We start from the raw sequence: 21,336 nt of genomic DNA, 5'->3' as shown, positions 1-21,336 counted from the left end.
TCTCTAAAGACCAAGAACTTCCCTTTTGGCAAAGCATTGGTAAGTATGTTTGCAATCTTCTCATCAATATAAGTATGACAAAGTCTCACAACTCCTCTATGCACCATGTCATGTATGTAATGATATCTAATCTCAACGTGCTTGTACTTTTCATGAAACATTATATTCTCTTCCAATCAAATCCCACTTTTGTTTTTGCAATATATAACAGTCATATCCAGGACCTGCTCAAATGACTCTCCAAAGAGATTCCCTAACCAAACTGCCTCACAGCGAGCCATGCTAGTAGAAATATACTCTGCCTCTACCGTACTCAAATTTGTATACCTCTATTTCCTTCCCATCCAAGATATCATGGTATATCCCAAGCTAAAGTTGCACCTGGATGTGATGTTCCTGTCAATAACATTTCTTGCCTAGTCAACAACAGCGTATCCATGTAGTCTCACACCTTCAAAAGTATATCTCAAACAAATATTTATTTTCCCATGCAAATAACTCATAATGTGTTTGGCATCAACCCAATGCGCATGAAGAGGATTGGTCATGAATTGACTCAAAGTGTTCATTGCAAAGAATATATCCGAATGGGTGTTCACAAGGAACATCAATGCCCCAAAAATTTCAATACTCATAGGGGTCTGCCAAGTCAGGTCCACCAACATCTCCACATAACTTCTTGAAGTTAATATTCATTGATGTAGAGAGAGACTTTCATTCAGTCATTCCAAATATTTCCAATAGCTTCACAACATACTTTCCTTGAGAAAGGAAAATCTCTCTAGGTCTCTGCCAAACTTCTAGTCCCAGAAAGTAATGCATCATACCAAGATCCTTCATTTTGAATTCAGATTCCAGTTCCCTCTTAAATTTGATCACTAGGGGCTCAATACCTATCATGAATAGAACATCAACATATTAAACCAAAATCAAAGGCATACCTTGGACCACTTTGGAATAGGTGTTTAGATCAACACTACTTCTTGTGAATCCAAGCTTCACTAGGTAATTGTCAATATGGGCATACCGGGCTTAGGGAGCTTGCTTCAAACCATATAATTCTTTCTTAAACTTGTAGACATGAGTATTCCTATCCTTTACTTCAAATCCTTGAGGCTTCTCAACATGTACTTCTTCTTGTAGCATTCCATGAAGAAATGTTTTCTTTACATCAATATGGTGAAGTGTCCATCCTTAGTTAGAAGTAAGAGAAACAACCGATCTAATGGTAGTGTAGCGGACAATGGGGGAAAACATCAGGCCACAAATATTGCTATGTACTTTTCAATGATTCCATCAGCTCCATGTTTGATTTATATAGGCACTTTAAAGTTAAGAATGACTTTCCCTTAGGTCTCGGCACAACATCCCATACATCATTCTTCATAATTGATTCATATTATTCAGCCATGGCACCCTTCCAAACCTGTTCTTTTACAACTTCTTCAAATGTAGAATGCTCAACTTGGATCATAGTGCTCATAGCTACAATGTATCCTTGGTATCGGCATGGATTCTTACTCTCCTTAAAGTCATTTTCACAGGAACATGTCTCTCAACGTCTTGTAAAGTATCATGAAGCCATGGTGGTCTCTTTCTGGTAGGGGGATCACTTGGAGGACGGTCGAAGGGGTCCATAGGCTCCATAAGATCATCAACTATGTATTTCTTATATTTAGGTACAAAATGACCTTTTAGTATGTCATCATCATCCTTCTTAGCTAGGGGAAGGTCCCTTGCTTTTCTAAGAGTGACATCTTCATCAAAAGTTACATCTGTGCTAAAATCGATCTTACTTTGACCTGATATGTATATTCTAAACGCTTTACAATTTTCACGATAACCAACAAAATTACCTTTCTTTCTAGTGGCTTCTAGCTTGTTCCTCTTTTCCTTCGGCACATTAAAGTATATGGGGCAATCATATATCTTGAGATGTCGAATGTTGGGCTTCACACCTGTGAATACTTCTTCCTGAGTCTTGTTGTCCATTACTTGATGAGGAACCCTAATTTTTGAAAACTTTTGATCATGAAACATAGGTCAGGTAGATTCTACGATGGAATTGTTCTTTCTTTCGACTTGCTGGGACGGGGTCCCCTAGGGTAAATTTTGGGGCAAAATACCAAGTTTTGTTGTATCAAATGTAAAGTCTCTACAAGTTGTGGTCACGGAGTGCATAGATAGTTAAAGTGTCATAAAGGGTTTTACCCTTATTTTATGTAAGTTGAATCAGATTTTGAAGATCTACCCATGGTCCACGGACCATGGGATTGTATAAGTAGGTGTGTCTTAGAGAGTCTAAGGCATAAGAATGTGGATGATGAAGACGAATGTAATGGGTCAGTAAGAGTAAGAGCGAATAAGTCTTAGAGTAGAAGGAAGGATCTGCAGCTGTGTGCACACAAGCCTAGAGTAGAGTCCATAGACGAGTGCGCGGACCCCTGCAGTTGAGTTCGCAGGAAAGTTTCAAGTTTGTAAGATTGAACTGACTATCAATAAAGAAGATTGTTGCATAAATAATTGTGTTATCTCTTTACTTCTGTTATATGAATGCGCCTTATGTTATAATGGGTATATGAAATAATGATGTATTAATGGACGACTTTACGTGATTTATATTAATACATGAATGCAATTACTATTAACTGTTTACGCAAAGAATATCTTGTTGTATGTTGAAGTTATTGAACACTTAAGTCGATAAGAGTAATCAATGGGTTATAAGTCATCTTTGATGCGCATAAGTATTTGATCTGCCTAATCAGGGTCCGTGAAAGATAGTCGTAAACGTTCACGGAGGTATAGAAATTGATTAAGGGGAGTTATATCGATAAGCCCTAAAGGCTTATCGATCTGTGCGAAGGCAGATTTAGGGTTTGGGTGTGGAAACTTGGTTCCAACATCCCCCCATAATGCTTCGAGTGAGACTTCAGTCCGCGCTTCGTGGATTGATTCCGAAAGGGTCAGTACTGTAGGGATTTGTTTGGCGAAACTAACTCTGAACCTGGGTCAAGACCCACTAAGATAACAAATGGTTTTGTTGCTGGGACCAGGATCTGCATAAAGAGATGTGTGATGTCGCATCACTGGAATCCAACAAAGAAAGAAATTGAGGGGTGGTTGGATAGAAAGATCCACGAATTTGTGGTGCAAGAAAACAAAAATTCGTGCCTAACGAAAGAACCGTGGTTGGACAGATACCTATACATAGAGATACACGAAATCTTCTTCTGCACCTTCCCGATCAAACTATATGAGTGGATCGCTAAATTTGCAGATGACCAAGGAAGGTAGAGGCTTGATGGTCCAATAGTGTGGATCCCGGAGCTAGTGCAGATATTTGAAGCTTTTAAAGAGAAAATTGCATGCGCAGTCGATCACTAGTTTGATTGAGTCTTAGGAGGATTTGTCACAAAATTCACGGTTGATATCTCAGTCAACTACAACGAAGCAAAGCGATGCTTCTTCAAAGGATTGCAAGGTAAGTATTTAAGATCCTTAAACACTTCGATTAAAATGTTCTTGTGTGAAAAGCAAGTTATGCCATTACCTTGATGTTTGGAGCTACGCGAAGTGGAAAGTTCTTCAGGGATAGAGGGAGAGCAGGCCCTGAATATAGCTCGTTGATTGATCCTCCTCTAAGTGACGATGAGGGAGTAGCACAGGCTTCACCGCAGAGAACTGTCTAGTTAATAAGACAAAGGTTTTCGTAAATACCTAATCCACCCACACCAATTCCACCCTCACCTCCACAGCATACACCTTCGCCCACACCAGCAGCACCTCTGCCACAATTCATTATGTCAAATACAATGAAGTTTCTCATTTTCAAGGGCTTGGGAAATGAGGACCCAAACTAGTTTTGGTTTGTCGTGAAGGCCGCGGGACAACACAAAATATTACAAATGATCACATGAAGAAAGCGCAGTTGGTTACTTATCTACAAGATCGTGCGTTGACATGGTATATTAACTACTGCAATGATAACCTGATGGCATCATTAGGAGATACTCAAACTATGTTGAAAAAGGAATTCGATAGGCCTAAATCTGAAACGCAATTAGTAGTGGGATTCAAGGAAATCACGATGAGGATCAGTGAAACATCTTAGGAGTTGGATCAGGGATTGAAGTATGGAATTTGCGATGCCAATATGAATCTCATAGACAGTCAACACAGTGATTGGTTTATAGCTGCGCTCCTGCCTCACTTAAGGATTGCTTTGTAACAACAAAAGATAGGAATGCAGGCGGAAGCGCTGGAGATTTCAATGAGATTACACGATACACCTATCTAGGATGCATCATTGGGAGCTAAACAGATTCATGCGAGTTGTAGAACCTCTACTTGGAGTTTCAGAGCTTGAAAATGGAGAAAGCGACTCGGCTAGAGGTGTGCGAAGAAGTTTGGTGCCTCAAGTGTAAGAACTAGGGGCATGATAAGGATCATTGCCCTGTTTTCCCGAACTATATGGCAAGGGGAGGGCCCATGCCTTTGAGGCAGGAAGCCCCAGCAGGACCAAGTAAAGCGCCCATGCTGTGGTGTACTATCTGCTAAGTAGTAGGAAAACATGCAACAAACAATTGCCACTTAATGCAAAAATTTGTATAGATGCCGCAACAATTATTCTGCAAATTCTGTAAATCGGTAGGCCATGATGAGCGTAATTGCCGTAGCTATGAATTGATGATGGAAAGAAAACTTGTGTATTGGATGCAAACAAAAACATTATCTCTAGCTCAAGGCATCGGGGGAGTGCGAGGAAAATATCAGGGATGCGGACGAGGCCGAGGAGGAGGAGGACATGCGAGAGGTCGAGGGCAAGTTATTTCTTATAATTGCGGAGTACTACGACACTATGTGAGGGAGTGTATGATCCAGACACACCTGTCATGTGGGTATTGTACTCAGTTTGACCACACGATAGATGAATGCGCTACGTTGATAGCCGAGATGCAGGAGAAGAAGGCGCAACCTCAACAACCTATCTAGAACCTACAGATGATGAGGGCAGAGCCTCGCGAAGAGGATCCCAATGTCAATATCATACTGCGAAGTGGTGTGACGACTAGTGACGATAAGGGAAAACAACTTGAAGAAGGTGGATGGGTCTACAAGGCTCCAAAAAAAGAAGTTGGGTTTGATCCAGAGTGCACAAAGGAGATGTTCATGGAAGCAAAGGAAAGCTTCGTTGAAGCCTCTACCTCAGGAAGACTGGATAAACTATCTGAAAAAGTTGATCCCTCCATGCTTACTACTTTCTTGGAGACTTGCATGAGACTATTGCATGATAGCAAGGCTATGAAAGGATTACAAGAGTTGATAAATAAGTGTGTTGGCAGGGTTAATGCATCTGATGGGCACTGCACGGTCAGAAATATCGGTAGACACAAGACAAGGATAGGACGCGAGATGAGGCTCATCGCGCAAATAGGAGAATACGAGATGGACCACGTTATTTTGGATCTAGGGTCGGATGCGAATGTTTTGCCTAAACAGACTTGGGAAAAGATGGGGCTGCAGTGGTCTCTGATTCAATTAAGAATGGAAAATCAACAGAAGATTATCCCTATGGGGAGATTGCATGGAGCGCGTTGGCTAACTTTGAAGTGATAGAGATTGTTTATGATAGCAATTTTTACCCCGCGCTCCTTGGAATTAATTGGGCTATCTACATGAATAGGGTAATCAATCTGAAGAATCGGATGATGTCATTTGAGAGGAAAACGATCCACGTGGTAGTACCATTGGACCCTGCAGAAGGACCACGCTATACTGAACCATTCTGTGACTATGAGGAAAGAGATGATGATTTGGATCAGATCTATAAGATAACAGTGTGAGACCAAGATTAGGTTAATCTGGCAACCGATGGATGAATTGCATGGGACCGTGAAAGCTCTTATACATTAGATTCAGACGAAGAATTGGAGCACTGGCATAATAGGTTGCACGAAGTATCTATGCTGCACTATAATATGATGACTAAGTTGCTATGTTGTGTATCATTCGAGGTAATAACTTTTCCTTATTATGATGGTCTAACAAACGTGGATAAATTTTTGGATACATTTGAAAGGGAAGTTCCTGAAAAGCATCACTTCCAAGCGCTGGATTTGGCATTGGGTGCTACGCCTGCATGATGGTGGGGCACGCATAAAGATAGTTTTGAAGAATGGCGTGACTATAGGAGGATGATGCGGATGTGATTTGGTCTCCTCAAGGTATGGTTGATTGAGAAGTATGATGGGAGAGATGATCCATGCGATCAATTGGCAAAGTGGAGTGAGCCTTATGGGACGGAGCCACAGCCATAGTGGGTGCATATTCTCTATCAACTTTGGACATCATCCCTATGAACTGGAATTTAGAGACGGAGCTCCGCCTTGGCATTATGGAATGGGATATTTTGAGAGAAAGGTTTGTGAGAACATTAAACTTTGAAGATGGATTCGAAAATATTGATGAAGTGATGTAAGAAGTTAAGGCAACAATCTTCAGAATTCCACATGATCCCTTGGAATTAATTCAACCAGATTGGAGCATCGATCTGTGCCATGCACTGGAGTGCTATAATGTGACTTCCGAAGATGAAGAAGAGGATCCAAGGAACATTAACATCCCAGAGGCCGAAGGCCATTACGAAGTTGAGGGGTCGCAGATAGAGAATCCTGATATCATTGCGCCCCTGAAAACTAGATAGGTAAACATTGGCATGGAGGTAGAACCGAAGTTTGTAAAGATAGGGGACTATTTGGATGATGCTACGATGGACAAAGTCGTTGAGTTTCTCCACGAATATCAGGATTTGTTTCCTACAAAGTTTTCAAACTTGAAAGGAATCATAGATGATTTGGGAGTGATGAAAATAACTTTGAAACTAGATACGAATCCTGTTAAGAAGAGGCCATATTGCCTTAATCGCAAGTACAAGGAAAAGGTCCGTTTAGAGTTGGACAAGATGCTTGCAGCAGGTATTATTAAACCAGTGGAGGAATTTGATTGGGTGAGTCGAATGGTAATTCAGGAAAAGAAGCAGAAGGACGAAATAAGGATTTGCGTAGATCTCAGGAAGTTGAATGATGCTTGCATTCATGAACCTTTTCCAACTCCGTTCATAGATGAAGTATTGGACAATGTTGGTGAGTAGGAGGCTTATTCATTCACTAATGGGTTCTTTGGATACCATCAGATAAAGACCACGCTAGAAGACAGGAGTAAGACTACCTTCGCGACTGAGTGGGGATGCTTTTAGTATATGGTAATTCCTTTTGGACTTAAAAATGCGTTGGCAAGCTACTCGTGTGTAGCCATCGCAAAGTTCAAAGAGTTCATTCAAAAAATTTTGGAGGTATATTTTGACGATTGGACAGTGTTTGGGCTAGTTAAGCACCATGTAGACAGTCTGCGCTTAATGTTGAATACATGTCGAAGGTATCAGATTGCACTAAACTTGAAGAGATGCTTGTTCCGTGTCCCTTTAAGAATATTTTTGTGTCATGTGGTGTGCAAACAAAGATTAATGGTGGTCCCTGCTAAGATTGTGGTTATAATCAATTTGGAGGTGCCAAAGAGTGTTAAACAGCTGCACGCAACATTGGGACATATTAGATACTATCAAAAGTTCATCAAAAGTTATGCTCAGATTACCATGTCTATGGAAAAGCTATCGAAAAAGGATGCTACATTCTTTTGGAGCAAAGAATGTCAACGAAGTTTGGATGTATTGAAGGAGAAAATGGTCACCGTGCTGATCCTAGTCTTCTCGAACTGGAAGAAGGAATTTCATGTACATGTGGATGCTTCATGTATTGCATTAGGAGCAGTGCTGACGCAAGCCAATGAAGGAGAAATGGATCACCCTATAGCGTTTGCAAGCAAGAATTTGTCTAAGGTTGAAAATAATTACTCGACGACAGAGTGCGAAGGCTTGGCAATGGTGTATGTGCTCTAGAAGTTCAAACATTACCTACTAGGCGGACATTTTAAGATGTACACAGACCATTCTGCATTGAAATGCCTAGTTAATAGGCCTATGTTGGGGGGAAAATATGCAGATGGTTGTTGTTGTTTCAGGAGTATGATTTCAAAGTAATTGTGAAAACAAGAAGGTTGAATGTAGGGCTAGACCATTTGTCATGCGTTAAAACAGGAGAAGAGCCTCCCAATTTGGTGGAAGGGTTGCTCGACGCGCAACTATTCATGGTGCACATAGCGGATAATTACTTTGCAGATGCTATCCACTTCCTGACTAGAGGAACGACGCTAGATGGATACATGAGTCAACAGAAGAAAGAATTGGTAGTGCGCGTGATAGACTTTTCAGTTATTGCAGGCCATTTTTACAAGATAAGATTGGATGAAATACTATGATGTTATGTGCTTGATTTTGAATGGAATAGTATCCCCGCTGAAGCTCATGGAGGAGCTACGGGAGGGAATTATGTAGGAAAAGTAACAACGCAGAATATTTTATGCGCTGGGTTGTGGTGGCCGACGCTGCATAAGGATTCCAAAGCATATTGTAGGGCATGCGATGCATGTCATAGAACGGGTAGGCCATCACAAAGGGATGAGCTACCTCTGAATCTGCAAGTGTCATTGCAGCCATTTGAGAAGTGGGCAATTGATTTTGTAGGGCCAATTCAGCCTCCAAGAAAGAAGACAGGTGTGCGGTATATCATCACCGCGACTGAATATTTGACCCAGTGGGCAAAGGCACAACCTATGAAGGATTCTATAGGGGCAACAATAGCGAAATTCTTGTTTGAATATGTGTTTACTAGGTTTTGTTACCCGGAGATTTTGATGAGTGATCATGGTACGCATTTTCTCAATGAAATGATTAGTGCACTGACAGAGGAGTTCTAGGTTTATCATCAAAAGGGTACACCATTTCATCCTTAGGCCAGTGGGATGGTTGAGGCATTTAATAAGATATTGGAGAATGCGCTGACAAAGGTTTGCAATGAGAAAAGGAATGATTGGGATATGCACGTACCGACAGTGTTATGGGCTTATAGAACTACCTATAAGAAACTTACTTGTCAGACACCTTTTAGGTTGGTCTATGGCGTAGAAGCTGTAATGCCTATGGATTACATTGTGCCTAGTCCACGAATAGAAGCTTCCACAGGAATGGAAGATCACAAAGCTTTAGAAGAGAGGCCCGCGAAGATAATAGAGCTTGAGGAAGATAGGTTTTTGGCTGGATTCCATCAGTAGGTTCAAAAGGAACGTGAAAAATATTAGCACGATTGGAACATCAAACTGTGCACCTTCAAGGTAAACAATTTAGTTTTATTATATGAAAGTAAGTTTGATAAGTTTTCATGAAAATTTCAGATGCAATGGCTGGAGCCATATGTTATCAAGGAGATTACAGATGGTGGGGCAGTTCAGCTCGTGAAGTTGAATGGAGATCCATTTCTGGGAAAGGTAAATGGAAGATGATTAAAGCCATACACCAAGGATTTGACCCAATGACTACATGGCAATAGCACAATCTTAGCACTCCAGGTAGCTGCAAGGAGGCGCAGGACTATAAACTATAATGCCTGGTTTGTTGAGCTGTGTGATACGGGGTCTGCGCGCAACAAGATGGTGTCACAGTACCAGACGAAGCACGAAGGGAGCTGCAATATAAGGGGAGAGACCGCGTAGCGCAGCCAGAAAGTAACCATTACAGTCATTGTTCATGATTTGAATGCAAGGATATGGTTAAGAGGAACCGGGGGGGGATTTAAGGCATTTAAGGCTAAACTTAAGAGTGAAATCTTGGAAAATTTGCTGCCAATTTAGAATTTATGGACATAATTTGGGGTGAACGATCAGATTTGAATTCGAATTCACCTATAAACTACGCGTGGCTATCCAGCAGAAAACAATTTTCACTCTTAGACTTTCTGTGTTGAGCTGCCGATAATATATGAATCCTTAGGTTTACGCTAATTTGGTCACTAGTTCTATATTCAATACGTTACCAGAGCATACCCAACACTTCATTCCCAGCAAGATGTCTGGACCAAGAGAGACCACTAGCATTAGAGGTATTATCACCTATCAAGGGGCTGCTCCAGAGGTGATGAGCATGAAGATTCCAACTGCAGTACCTACGACGCTAAGGTTTCCTAGGCCGAAGCCTACACCGGTAAGAGAGGTCCCCAAGCTGAAGAAAGATAAACAAAAGAAGCTGGTGCTGATGTGCGAGTCACTGAGGAAGCATGCCGCTACACAGGCCTAGAGGAAGGAAAACCTGAGCGCGAAAGAGAAGGGGAAAGTGGTGGATCTGGAGGCTGAGGAAGGTGTGAAAGATATAGATACTCAGGGGGTGGATCCCATATCTAAGTTGTTGGAGTATATCCCTCTATGCAAGGGAAAAGTGAAGGTCCCTAAGGACCTAGATGCATGAAAGTTCCTCCTCAACACACCCCTATTACTGAAGAACCTAACCTTTGAGTGTGGATCCTACATTTGAAGCTAGAAGATCGGGATTTGGTGAACCACAAGTGGTTCCCCCACCTTGCTAGTCTGGTGTCACCGTGCTTGAGCATATGGAGTGGATTCGTGGAGTGAACCAGTTGGGCTTGTTGAACCTATTATGGCTGCCCGACTACCACCGCTCCAACATAAACCTGATCGTCATCAAGCAGTTGCTATGCTTGGTGCATGATGGGTGCTTATGGCTAAATGCACCGATCCCCATCACCGATATGCTGATCCATCAGATCATGCTATTGCGACATTTAGGGTTAAATCTGGCCAAGGAGTTTGACAAAAAGACGAGCGAGCGCGACCTTGCTGAGAAGATGAAGGACAAGTTTAAACTTGTGAAGAAGTCACGCTGGTACTCTATTACCTCAATCTGACCCCGCCACGGTAAAGGTTGCCACGCGAATTTTGGCTGGCAAGGTTATGAGAAAATGTCGTGTGAATGAGGTTCTGTGCCAGTGGTTTCCTTGGCTGCACAGTGCACGGAGGGCATGCAGTTCAACTGGGTGCGCTAATTGTGTAATGAGTTCCTCGCGAATTGTAGAGAGGCATAGGATGAGAGTAAAAAATTCCACTATTCATGGTTGTTGCTCTCGATTGTGCTGGTCGCCTGGGATTTGCCCGAGGACAACCAATTTCCTCCTGTAGAGAAATATTTTTCGGAGGTTGCAAAATTTGCATCTCTATGGGCCATAAAAGATGTTGCACGGGTCAGATAGACCAAATTATTTTGGATGCTGATGGAGGTGATCATTCACATGGCCATCAACTAGAAGCCTCAATTGTCACCAACTATGTTTAGACAGCTTTCAGGGTACACGGAGTTCAAAGTTGACTTCCACTGCGTATACATCTAGGCACGAAAGGATCCAGAGCAAAAGCGGTTCGACCTACCCTACCTTGCTACAGATGATGCTATTAAGGAGGTCATCAAGCACTGGCCAAAAAATTGGCATTCTTCTTGTGATCTGGCCATAGGGACTAGAAAGTTTGCGGAGAAGAAAAAGAAGGACACAACCAAATAGAAGGTGTAGTAGTTGGCTGAGAAAAGAAGGAAGGAGGCCGAGGAGATGACTAGGGTAGAAGCATAGCATGTCGCAAAGAAGCGGGCAGAGTATGAAGAGCGTGGCTCCAAGTGGAGTGATAAGTGTCCTTCACCTCAAATGAAGTAAGAAAGAAGGATGCAACCAAACAAAAGGTGCAGTAGTTGGCTGAGAAAAGGAGGAAGGAGGCCAAAGAGACGACCAGGGTAGAAGCGGAGCATGCCGCAAAGAAGTAGGAAGAGTAGGAAGAGTGCGGCTACGAGTAGAGTGATAAGTCTCCTTCACGTCAAATGAAGGAGGAAGAGTAGTCCGAGTAGGGTGACAGTGGTCAGGAGGAGCAAGATAGCACTCCCTTCTAGATCGAAAGATACAGAGACCAAGGGAAGAAAGGACCGCGGAAGAAGTCAAAGGCGACAAAGCCATCACTGGATCTGATCACCTTAATAGAAAATGACCTGGATGAGATAGGTGATAAGGTATGGGATACCACCACAGAAATTCTGCAGCAGTTTGAGTAGTAACAAAAGAAGGCACTGAGCACAATCTAGAAGGATCCACACAAGTTACAGATTCAGAAGACTAGAATCTAGGCAGATGTAAGACAGAGCAACACTACATCAACCAATTTGGCAATGGGGCCCATTCAAGCATCTACAACATAGATGTTTTGGTCACTAGATCTCTGGGTAGTTGCACTTCCAGATGGATCTTTGATCATGAAGGCAGCCACTGACAGGGCTATTGTCAAATCTCTGAAGAACATCAGCCTCAACTTGGCCGCACTCCCCAGTGAGTTTCTTCACACGTTGCAAGAAAGTGTGATAACAAAAGTTAAGGCCTGAGAGCAGCGTGCACTGAGCCTTATCAGCGAGTACAAAGTCAACACGAATAGATGTTCATTGAGAAATCAAAGGTGCTAGAGGCACAAAAGAAAGTCCAGGCTTAGGAATGACCGGCTTGTAGCTGCGGTGGCAAAACCTTGCAAAATAGTACCTGAGCTTCATATACCAGAGGAAGCGTCATTGGAGGCGAAAATTAGAAAGTTGGTTGTAAGATTGCACAACACCAAGAAAAAATTGGCTAGTTTGAGCTAAACTTGAAGATCACAGAGTTAGAGTTGAGGTCACAACCTTCAACTCTACCAGAGATAAGGGAACAATGCGAATGCGCTATGAAGGATGGAGTTGTGACAGTGGATGCTGCGGTGACAGACTGCACTGCACTCTTCGAACAAGAAATGGAGGTAGTCACGACTTTGTAAGAAGATCCCACCCAATAAGCCTTGAATACACAAGCTTGAAAAATCCAGAAAAAATATGATGAAGTCAGAGCAATGGCGCGTAGCATTGATGCCTTACAACATCTTGCTAAGTTGCAGGAGGCTAGGTGCCTGCATCTACAGGTGGAAGCAACACAAAAGAAAGAGGCGGTCCTCAAGGCCAGATTGGGGCCTTGGCTAGATGAGGCCTACATTATCTCCGCCAACATTCAAGAGAACTTAGCAAGCCTACAGAGCACGCAGTAGAAAATCAAGGAAGATAGTGCAGGACTGGCAACAAAGCAGCTGGTGGAGGAAATCAAACGGGAAACCACGCAGAGTGCGGCTGAAGTGGCAGTGGAACAAGCCAAGTTGGGAGGTCTCCGGAGTAAGATATCCGTGCCAGTAGAGTGACTCAAGGGCGATTCATTATCTTTGTGTTGGGGGCCTGTTGGGATGGGGTCCCCTAGGGTAAATTTTGGGGCAAAAGACCAAGTTTTGTTGTATAAAATGTAAATTCTTTGCAAGTTGTGGTCACGGAGCACATAGATAGTTAAAGTGTCATAAAGGGTTTTACCCTTCTTTTATGTAAGTTGAGTCAGCTTTTAAAGTTCTACCCATGGTCCGTGGACCATGGGATTGTTTAAGTAGGTGTGTCTAAGAGAGTCTAAGGCATAAGAATACGAATGATGAAGATGAATGTAATGGGTCAGTAAGAGTAAGAGCGAAGAAGTCTTAGAGTAGAAGGAAGGCTTTGAAGCTGTGTGTGCAGAGGTCTAGAGTAGATTCTGTAGCTGAGTGCCCGGACCCCTGCAGCTAAGTGCACAGGGAAGTGTCAATTCTATAATATTGAATTGATTATCAATAAAGAAGATTGTTGTAGAAATACTTGTGTTATCTCTTTACTTCTGTTATAAGAATGTGCCTTATGTTATAATGGGTTTATGAAATAATGATGTATTTATGCATGAATTTATGTGATTTATATTAATACATGAACACAATTATTGTTAACTGTTTACGCGAAGAATATATTGTTGTATGTTGAAGTTATTGAACACTTAAGCCGATCAGAGTAATTACTAGGTTATAAGTCATCTTTGATGCGCGTAAGTATTTGATCCGCATAATCAAGTTCTGCGAAAGACAGTCGTAAACGTTCACAGAGGTATAGAAGTTGATTAAGGGGAGTTATATCGATAATCCGTAAAGGCTTATCGATCCAAGAAAAGGTAAATTTAGGGCATAAAACGAAATCACATTCATCTCTGGGTGCAGAAAATTGGTTCCAGCATTCCCCCATACTGCTTCGTGTGAGACTTCAGTCCGTGCTCTGCGAACTGATTTTGAAAGGGCCAGTAGTGTAGGGATTTTTTTGGCGAAACTAACTATGAACCTGGGTCAAGACCCACTAAGCCAACATGACCACTCCATTTTTCTTGGGGTTGTAAGGTATAATAATTTCCTTCTTGATTCCAGCATACTTGTAGAAGTCAATGAAATCATTTGAAATGTACTCTCCACCATTGTTATATCAGAAGACTTTGATCTTCTTACTTGTTCAATTTTTCTATTAGCACCTTTAATTCTTTGAACATATCCTAAAGCACCATCCTTGTGCTTTAAGTAATATATCCATGCTTTCCTGGAGAAATAATTAATGAATATTATGTAGTAGAGATGTCCACCAATAGAGTGCATAGGCATGGGTCTGCATAGATCAGAATGAATAAGTTGAAGAATATCATTGGTACTATTTATGCTAGAGGGGAATGGTCCCTTGTCTTCTTACCACTGGCACATCTCGGGAAAGCTCCATCATGAATGGCTTTAACATCAAGCATCATAGAGACTAACTTCAATTTTGGTAGGGCTTCATAATGTAGATGTGCTAACCTTTGGTTCCATGGCTCACTTTGATGATTAGTGTCATGGACCATTTCTGAAGAGGTCTTCCATTGACTCTATAGAGTCCTTAAACTCTAGATCCCAATGTAATAGCATCTGTCATGCGATATTCCTTAGGCAAAGTGAGGACTTTTCCATTAATAAAAGATACTTTCATGACCTTGTCTTCCAAAGTAGAAATAGATATCATGTTATTCTTTAAACCTAGAATGTACATCACATCATGAAGAAGAAAGACTTCACTAGAGTTCAAATGAAATTTGACAAAACCAAAATCCTTCACAAGATGAGTAGATTTATCTCCAAGGATGAGTGTCAAACGTGTCTCCCTCTCAACCAGGGTAGAGAGGTCTTCCTTTTACTAAGATAAATGCCTAGAAGCCCCACTATCTACCAACCAACTATCATACGAATATGGAGGAGAAAAAATAGAAAGAGAAAATATAAGAATATATTCAAATTGACTAGTAGCTGCATTATTTTCATATATGAAATTTCTTGTTCTCTTTTGAGGATGATGGCCTTATTCATAGTCAATCAGAGTATCTCTTCTCCTTCTATCATCCCTTCTTCTTCTACGATATCCTCTTATTCTGTCATTGTACTTGTTGTTGTAGCCTTAGTTGGATATTGGAGAATCTCTCTTTCTCGAACAATCTCAGGCATAGTGACCATACTTGTGGCAGTTGAAGCATTCAACTTGAGGCATATCCCTTCTCAATACTATTTTGGAGTCTGTTGATCTAGGAGATAAATTTATTGAATTGGATGGTCTCCCTTTAACTTTCTTCCTCTTGTCTTCAGTAATAAATGTAGAGGGTTGTCCTTCTTCATGCTTTTGAATCCTTCCATGGGAAATCATCCTGGTTTCCTCTTGAGTGCATTTGTCCAATGATCTCATCAAATGTCGGGAGTTTATTGTTGTTTCTTATAATAGTAATGAAGGTTTCCCAAATAGGAGGAATACCTTGAAGAGTGATCATCGCCAACTCTCTATCAAATATAGTCTCACCAATAGTCTGTAGTTGAACCCTTAGTTTAGATACCCTCATGATATAGGATTGAATAGATTCTCTTGTATTTATTTTCAATTCCTTGAGCTTATTCTTCAAGGAGAGTATATGATTCAAATTTTTGACTTGATACATCCCAACCAACTTATCATAAATGTCTTTAGAACTCTTCAAATTACCAACATAAACAAGTAAATTATCCTGCAAACCATCAATGAGATTTTTCTTAGCTTTAAGGTCACCTTTCTTATACCTGGACTTGATAGCAGCAGAAGTATTCGTCGAAGGCTCAAGAAAATTTCCTTGCACATATTCTAAAACATCATTGTCATCTAATATAACTTCCAACCTGATATTCCAAGTAGCAAAGTTAGATGAGTCACCAAGCTTCTCATTATCCTTGAAGTAAGAGGTAGACATCTTGACCAAATCAAATAGGATCCTTTAACTTCTTTCAAAAATGATTTCTCTTGTCTCTTGTCTCCTTGGGATTGACTTCACCTTAGCTCTGATACCATGTTAATTTTCCATTGTTCTATTTTGTTACTATTACTCTAGCCCAATTCTTATCTTCAATTAGGAATCTTTCAAAACAATTTAATCTTCCAATGATCAATAGAAATTGTAGATAGAATAGTACATGCAATAGACAATAGATAATAGGGAAAAATAACAAGAGACACAAGGATTTTGTTAAAGACCAGGGGAAAACTCCACAACAGGGAAAACCCTTTCAAATTCTTCTTCTTATTAGATTTTCATAAAAAATTTAGCAAGGAGAGAGTACAATGTTCCAATTCTCCAATAAAAAAACTATCCAACAAAAAAATCCAAACAATATCCAAGAGATGAGCTCGACAAAAACACTGATAAGAATCAAAGTTCCCAAGCCCGCGGTCAATGATCAAAGTCTGTGGTTATCTGTAAAAACACCTTAGGTCATCGCTGCACAAAGCTAGTAACCATTAGTGCAGCTGGAACTCTCCAATAGCAGGAATCACCCAGTATGCATGCGGATACAACCAATATTTTCTTGTCCCAACCCTGTGGCCCCAGATCAAAATTTTTATTTCACACGTGCGATCTCGAACCCTGCAATTTTAGACCTATACGAACCAAATTCTTGAAACAATCTCAAACATGTGTAAGTGAAATTGAAGAAAAGAGAAGAAGAAAATGCTTGACGATGGTGTCCAAATGAGGGTCAATTGAATTGCATTTATATGCTTCCAAAGGTGCCCAATTTCTCCTTAAGTCCGACCTATACTTTTGTGCACATGTGGATTTCCATATTAAAAACACATTTTTCCTTAACCAAATTAAATTCTTCCAAGGGCTAGGATGGGTCTTTCTCGATGATGAAGGCTGTCTAAAGGAGGGAATTTGTACCTGAGCTTCCAAATTAACAAGTTGGAACCTCCATATTCTGTGATTCCAATAGTATTTCCTAGATCTTTCATGAGAAGGTTCATATTATAGCTAGTATCCATGACCTACTCTTACAAACTTGGATATCTCTCCTCCACATGATTTTAAGGGTTATTAATTGATTTTTCGACCATGGATAGCATTTTATGACTTTCAACTTAAATGATATGGATCCCTTGAAAATCCCCATAATATACCTAATGAAACCTTCTCTAATACTAATATGACCCATAAACATCCATGGATATTACAATGGACAAATCATCACAATAGATCTGATATAAATTTTCTCAAATCCAAAATCTATAATATGAGGGATAATTTTTCATTAGATTTATGGATTATTAAGTTTAGTGTTTAGCTTATGCATGCATAATATAGAAAAATAGAAAATAGAAATCATATAAAACAAACACTCACAAACCATAAGACACCAAGATATGATCCAGGAAACCCTTTTCAGAGAAAATCCAAATGGAAGGTGAGGCTACTTAGCTATCTCTTTATTTAAATCAGAAATGGTGAAAATAAAAAGGAGCGAGACATGTAGCTCATGGGATTTTATATAACACAAACCCTCTATGTTCTACCCTCTCTCTATCCACTCTCAACTACTCTTTTGATCTAGGTGGATATTGGTGTCCACCTGCCTATTCCACTTGGACCCCCACATTTCCTCTTATTGTTTTTCGGTTTCCTTAATTGTAGCACAATTTACTATTTTTGGCAGTTTTTTGGGTCCTGAACTTCTGAAGCCATTTTTAGGCCCTAAACGACATTTTTTGGAAAAACTAGGAAAAAACAAGTGTTTGATTATGTTTGCATTTGAAAGTTGTAGTCCTCGGATAGATGTTTCTAATGAGTAATTATTTGCACAAAACAAATATCGTATGCCAAAGTCACGACCTCAGGAAGTTGATGTACCAATTTACCCAAACGAGGCCCATAATTTTGCTGCTTCATCTCCTAGGGTTAGGATTTTTGATGTTTAGGGTTTTCCATTGTTTCTCAATAATAAATAGCCCTTCGAGCCTCATTGTAAAACACTTTAGAGGCATGTAGCTACCACATATCTCCTCAGAGATAAGCTACTATCGCCTAAGCTAGTTTTATTCCTTTCTTTTTGTAAGCATATTTCAGTATATTATACTAATGAAATGAAGTATTATTTCTGTTACATATTTGTATTTATGGTTATATTTGTAATTTGTTGCAATCATGTTTAATTTCAGATCAATGGTATTAGAGAGGTATGCTCTTTCTCTATTTTTCTTTACATGTCCCCAACAAGGTCAGGATATAAGGAGTTAGGGCTCGAACTAGTCAAACCTTTGCAAGACCAGCCTCGCAAATCTTGATGGCCTCCCATGTCGGAAGAGAAGAAAGATGAGGGGGCATGAGATCCTTTCAAAATATTGCTCAAAGATGTCCTCGAGCGACAGAGGAATGCGATGATGTATAACTTTTCCCAGATCCTTTAGCAGCTACCCAAAGGCAACGCATCTCCTTCCAACATCTATTTTGAAAGCACCACACCCTTTAAGGTATAAGTTAACTTTTACATCCCAATATTCGAAGGTTAGATAGACGAGGATGCTGTAGATAAATGGTTAAATCTTCTAAAAGGATATTTTTTGTTCATGATTTTTCCAGCTGGGAAAATATTAATTTTTCACTTCTCAAAGATGCCCCCCACGTCAAGGACTAGTGGGAAACCTACTGTGAGAAGAAGGATGAAAGTAAACCCTCACTATTTTCAGCCACACCCACTTGGAATTCATTCTAAGATGCCATCAAGGATTAGTACTACCCTAGCGAGAGATATGACGATAAATACATAAAGTGGACCATGTCATGGTAGGGAAGGGACTAAGACGTACCAGAGGTTACCAATGTTTTTCATGCCCTTCACATGAAGTTGGGTATCAAGGATTATGAGCAACATTTGGTACTCAAGTATTACAACTATCTATACAAGTACATCTAGGATGAGATGGAGTTCCTGGATATCTCCTCACTCGGCACAATGTACCGATACACCGTTAAGATTGAGCAGAAGTCTAAACAAAAGAAGCGATACCTTGGATCTACAAATTTGAAGTAGGGAAAATCACCCCTAAACCATAGAGAAAAGGACAAAGCCAAGGTAAAGTGACCCAAGACAACTTGTCAAAGTCGTAAGCAAAGAACAACACGAAAAATACAAACAAGGACATAGGAAAATGATGTGATTTCCATAAGATCTCCACTCACAACATGAGTGAGTGTCGGGCCAAGTAGTCATTGGTGGCTAATATGGAGGCTTCCGAATCAGACGTGTGTTATTACTCTGAGTCAGAACCCGAGAAGGGGAATGACAAAGGGAAGAAGATGTTGGGTCCCTATAATACTAGTGATTACCCCATTACTATTGTAGTTTTATCCCTTATTAATATTGTTGTGCCCCTATTGTCCCCATATTGTTATTACTGTGCCCCATAGAATCCCTCTATTGTTATTTTTGTGGCTTTATATTATTATTGTTAGGTCGGCTAGGTTATATTGTGACTCCTTAGACTCCTACATATAGAAAGGAGGTTTTGTCATTTGAATCATCCAAGAATTGTTCATTTCTGTAATGTAAAGTAGGTTTCCCCCTCGAAGAGGCTGAATTCGAAGGCGTTGATCTATCTTTTCTATCTTTTTCTTGAGCTGGTTTCATAACATTTGGTATCAAATCTTTGGATTCTAGGGTTTCGCTTGTCCAAATAGGTCATCGTGGCATTTTTGTTATAACCTTTTTTCTACGACGTTTCAGAAGCTAAAAAAAAACCCATTTGAAAAGAAATTGTGCTGAACCTCGAGTCCGAATTTCAGAGCTTTTTGTACTATATTTGCGAAGATATGATCTAAGGAAGTTGGTCTTTTTGCTGACTCCTGAATTACATTCCAAACAGGTGACTTGGGGAAAATCATCATAACTTTCTCTCTAAGCATCAGATTGAAATTTCGTAAGAAGCTATAGAAAGAGGACGGATTGTAGTTTCTTGTATATATTTTTTAGAGCCAAAGGTTGAAATAGTGACTCGTGGCACGTCATACAAGTTCGCTCTACTGAACTAGTCTATAATCAGGTCACTATGGGAGATTTCGCATAACTCTTCCTTGGAGAATCCAATTTGGATCAGACTGGTGGCATTGGAAAGAGGACAGAGAGGGCTACTGCAGATCACAATTTTAGAACTAGATGATCTGAAAGTACAAAGATACATCAGAGACAATATCAAGCTCCTACAAAGTGAAAAAAGGTGTGTAGATTTTTTAAAATCTTTGCTTAAGCTTGGTTTGAAAATTTATTTTGAAGGAATTCAAAGGGCATAGTAGAGCATTATTATTGGTAACTGATGCCCCAAGGAAAGAAAATGCAAACACCTAGTAAGCAACCTGAAAGCTCTAGCATGACTCATGAAGAAGAGGAAGAAATGCTACATGATATATCAAAATTACAAGACCAAGTGCAACAAGTGTCACTTGCACAAAAGCTAACAGAAGCTAAGATAAATAGCTAAGATGGATGATTTGAAGATAGCTTTGAAGATAGATTTGAAGAGAGGCATGGCAGATTTAAAGACAGATTTGAAGACAGACATGGCAGATTTGAAGACAGATTTGACAAATTTTCTACAAGAAATACTTTCTAAGGGTGAAAAGGTAGTAAAGGAAACTCATGATGCGAACAAAAGAAATGTTAATCATGATTTCATAGACTCTAATGTGGGATCGAAGACCCACCATATTCCAAAAATCGATATGAGGAAGTTTGATGGCAAGGATCCCGCAACATGGATATTACAGATGGAGCAATTTTTCGATCTCAATAATGTGCAAAACACACAAAAGGTACGTATTGCAACTTTATATTTGGAACCAAATCAGTTTGTATGGTATCAATGGCTTTGCTCTCGTAAACAAATTATCACTTGGGCAATTTTTACGAAAGAATTGACAGCACATTATGAGGATACAAAAAGCAACACTTTTTTAGCCAATTGATAAGTCTCAAACAAAAGGGTTCAATAATGGAGCACATTGAGGAGTTCCAAAAATTGAACATAAGGGTAAAAAATATTCCAAAGGAGCATAGGATTGATGTGTTCATAGGGACTTTAAAGGATAATATCCAACATGATGTTCACCTTTGGGAACCTGATTC

At 40.2% G+C, this 21,336-nt stretch overlaps 1 protein-coding gene across 1 annotated transcript; it reads right to left on the bottom strand.

Moving 5' to 3' along the window:
- Window positions 1-1,485: 1,485 nt before the first annotated feature.
- LOC149206306 (uncharacterized) lies at window positions 1,486-1,992 on the bottom strand. Its single transcript, XM_089397652.1, has one exon. It carries the CDS (start codon window positions 1,990-1,992, stop codon window positions 1,486-1,488), a length of 507 nt encoding a protein of 168 aa, XP_089253778.1.
- Between the last annotated feature and the right edge of the window lie 19,344 nt (window positions 1,993-21,336).

Source organism: Pinus tabuliformis, chromosome 1_2 (genome assembly GCF_031772625.1).
Source record: "Pinus tabuliformis cultivar Carrire ecotype Pingquan chromosome 1_2, CPIR1, whole genome shotgun sequence".
Taxonomy (NCBI): domain Eukaryota; kingdom Viridiplantae; phylum Streptophyta; class Pinopsida; order Pinales; family Pinaceae; genus Pinus; species Pinus tabuliformis.
This window is presented reverse-complemented; position numbering and strand designations above follow the sequence as displayed.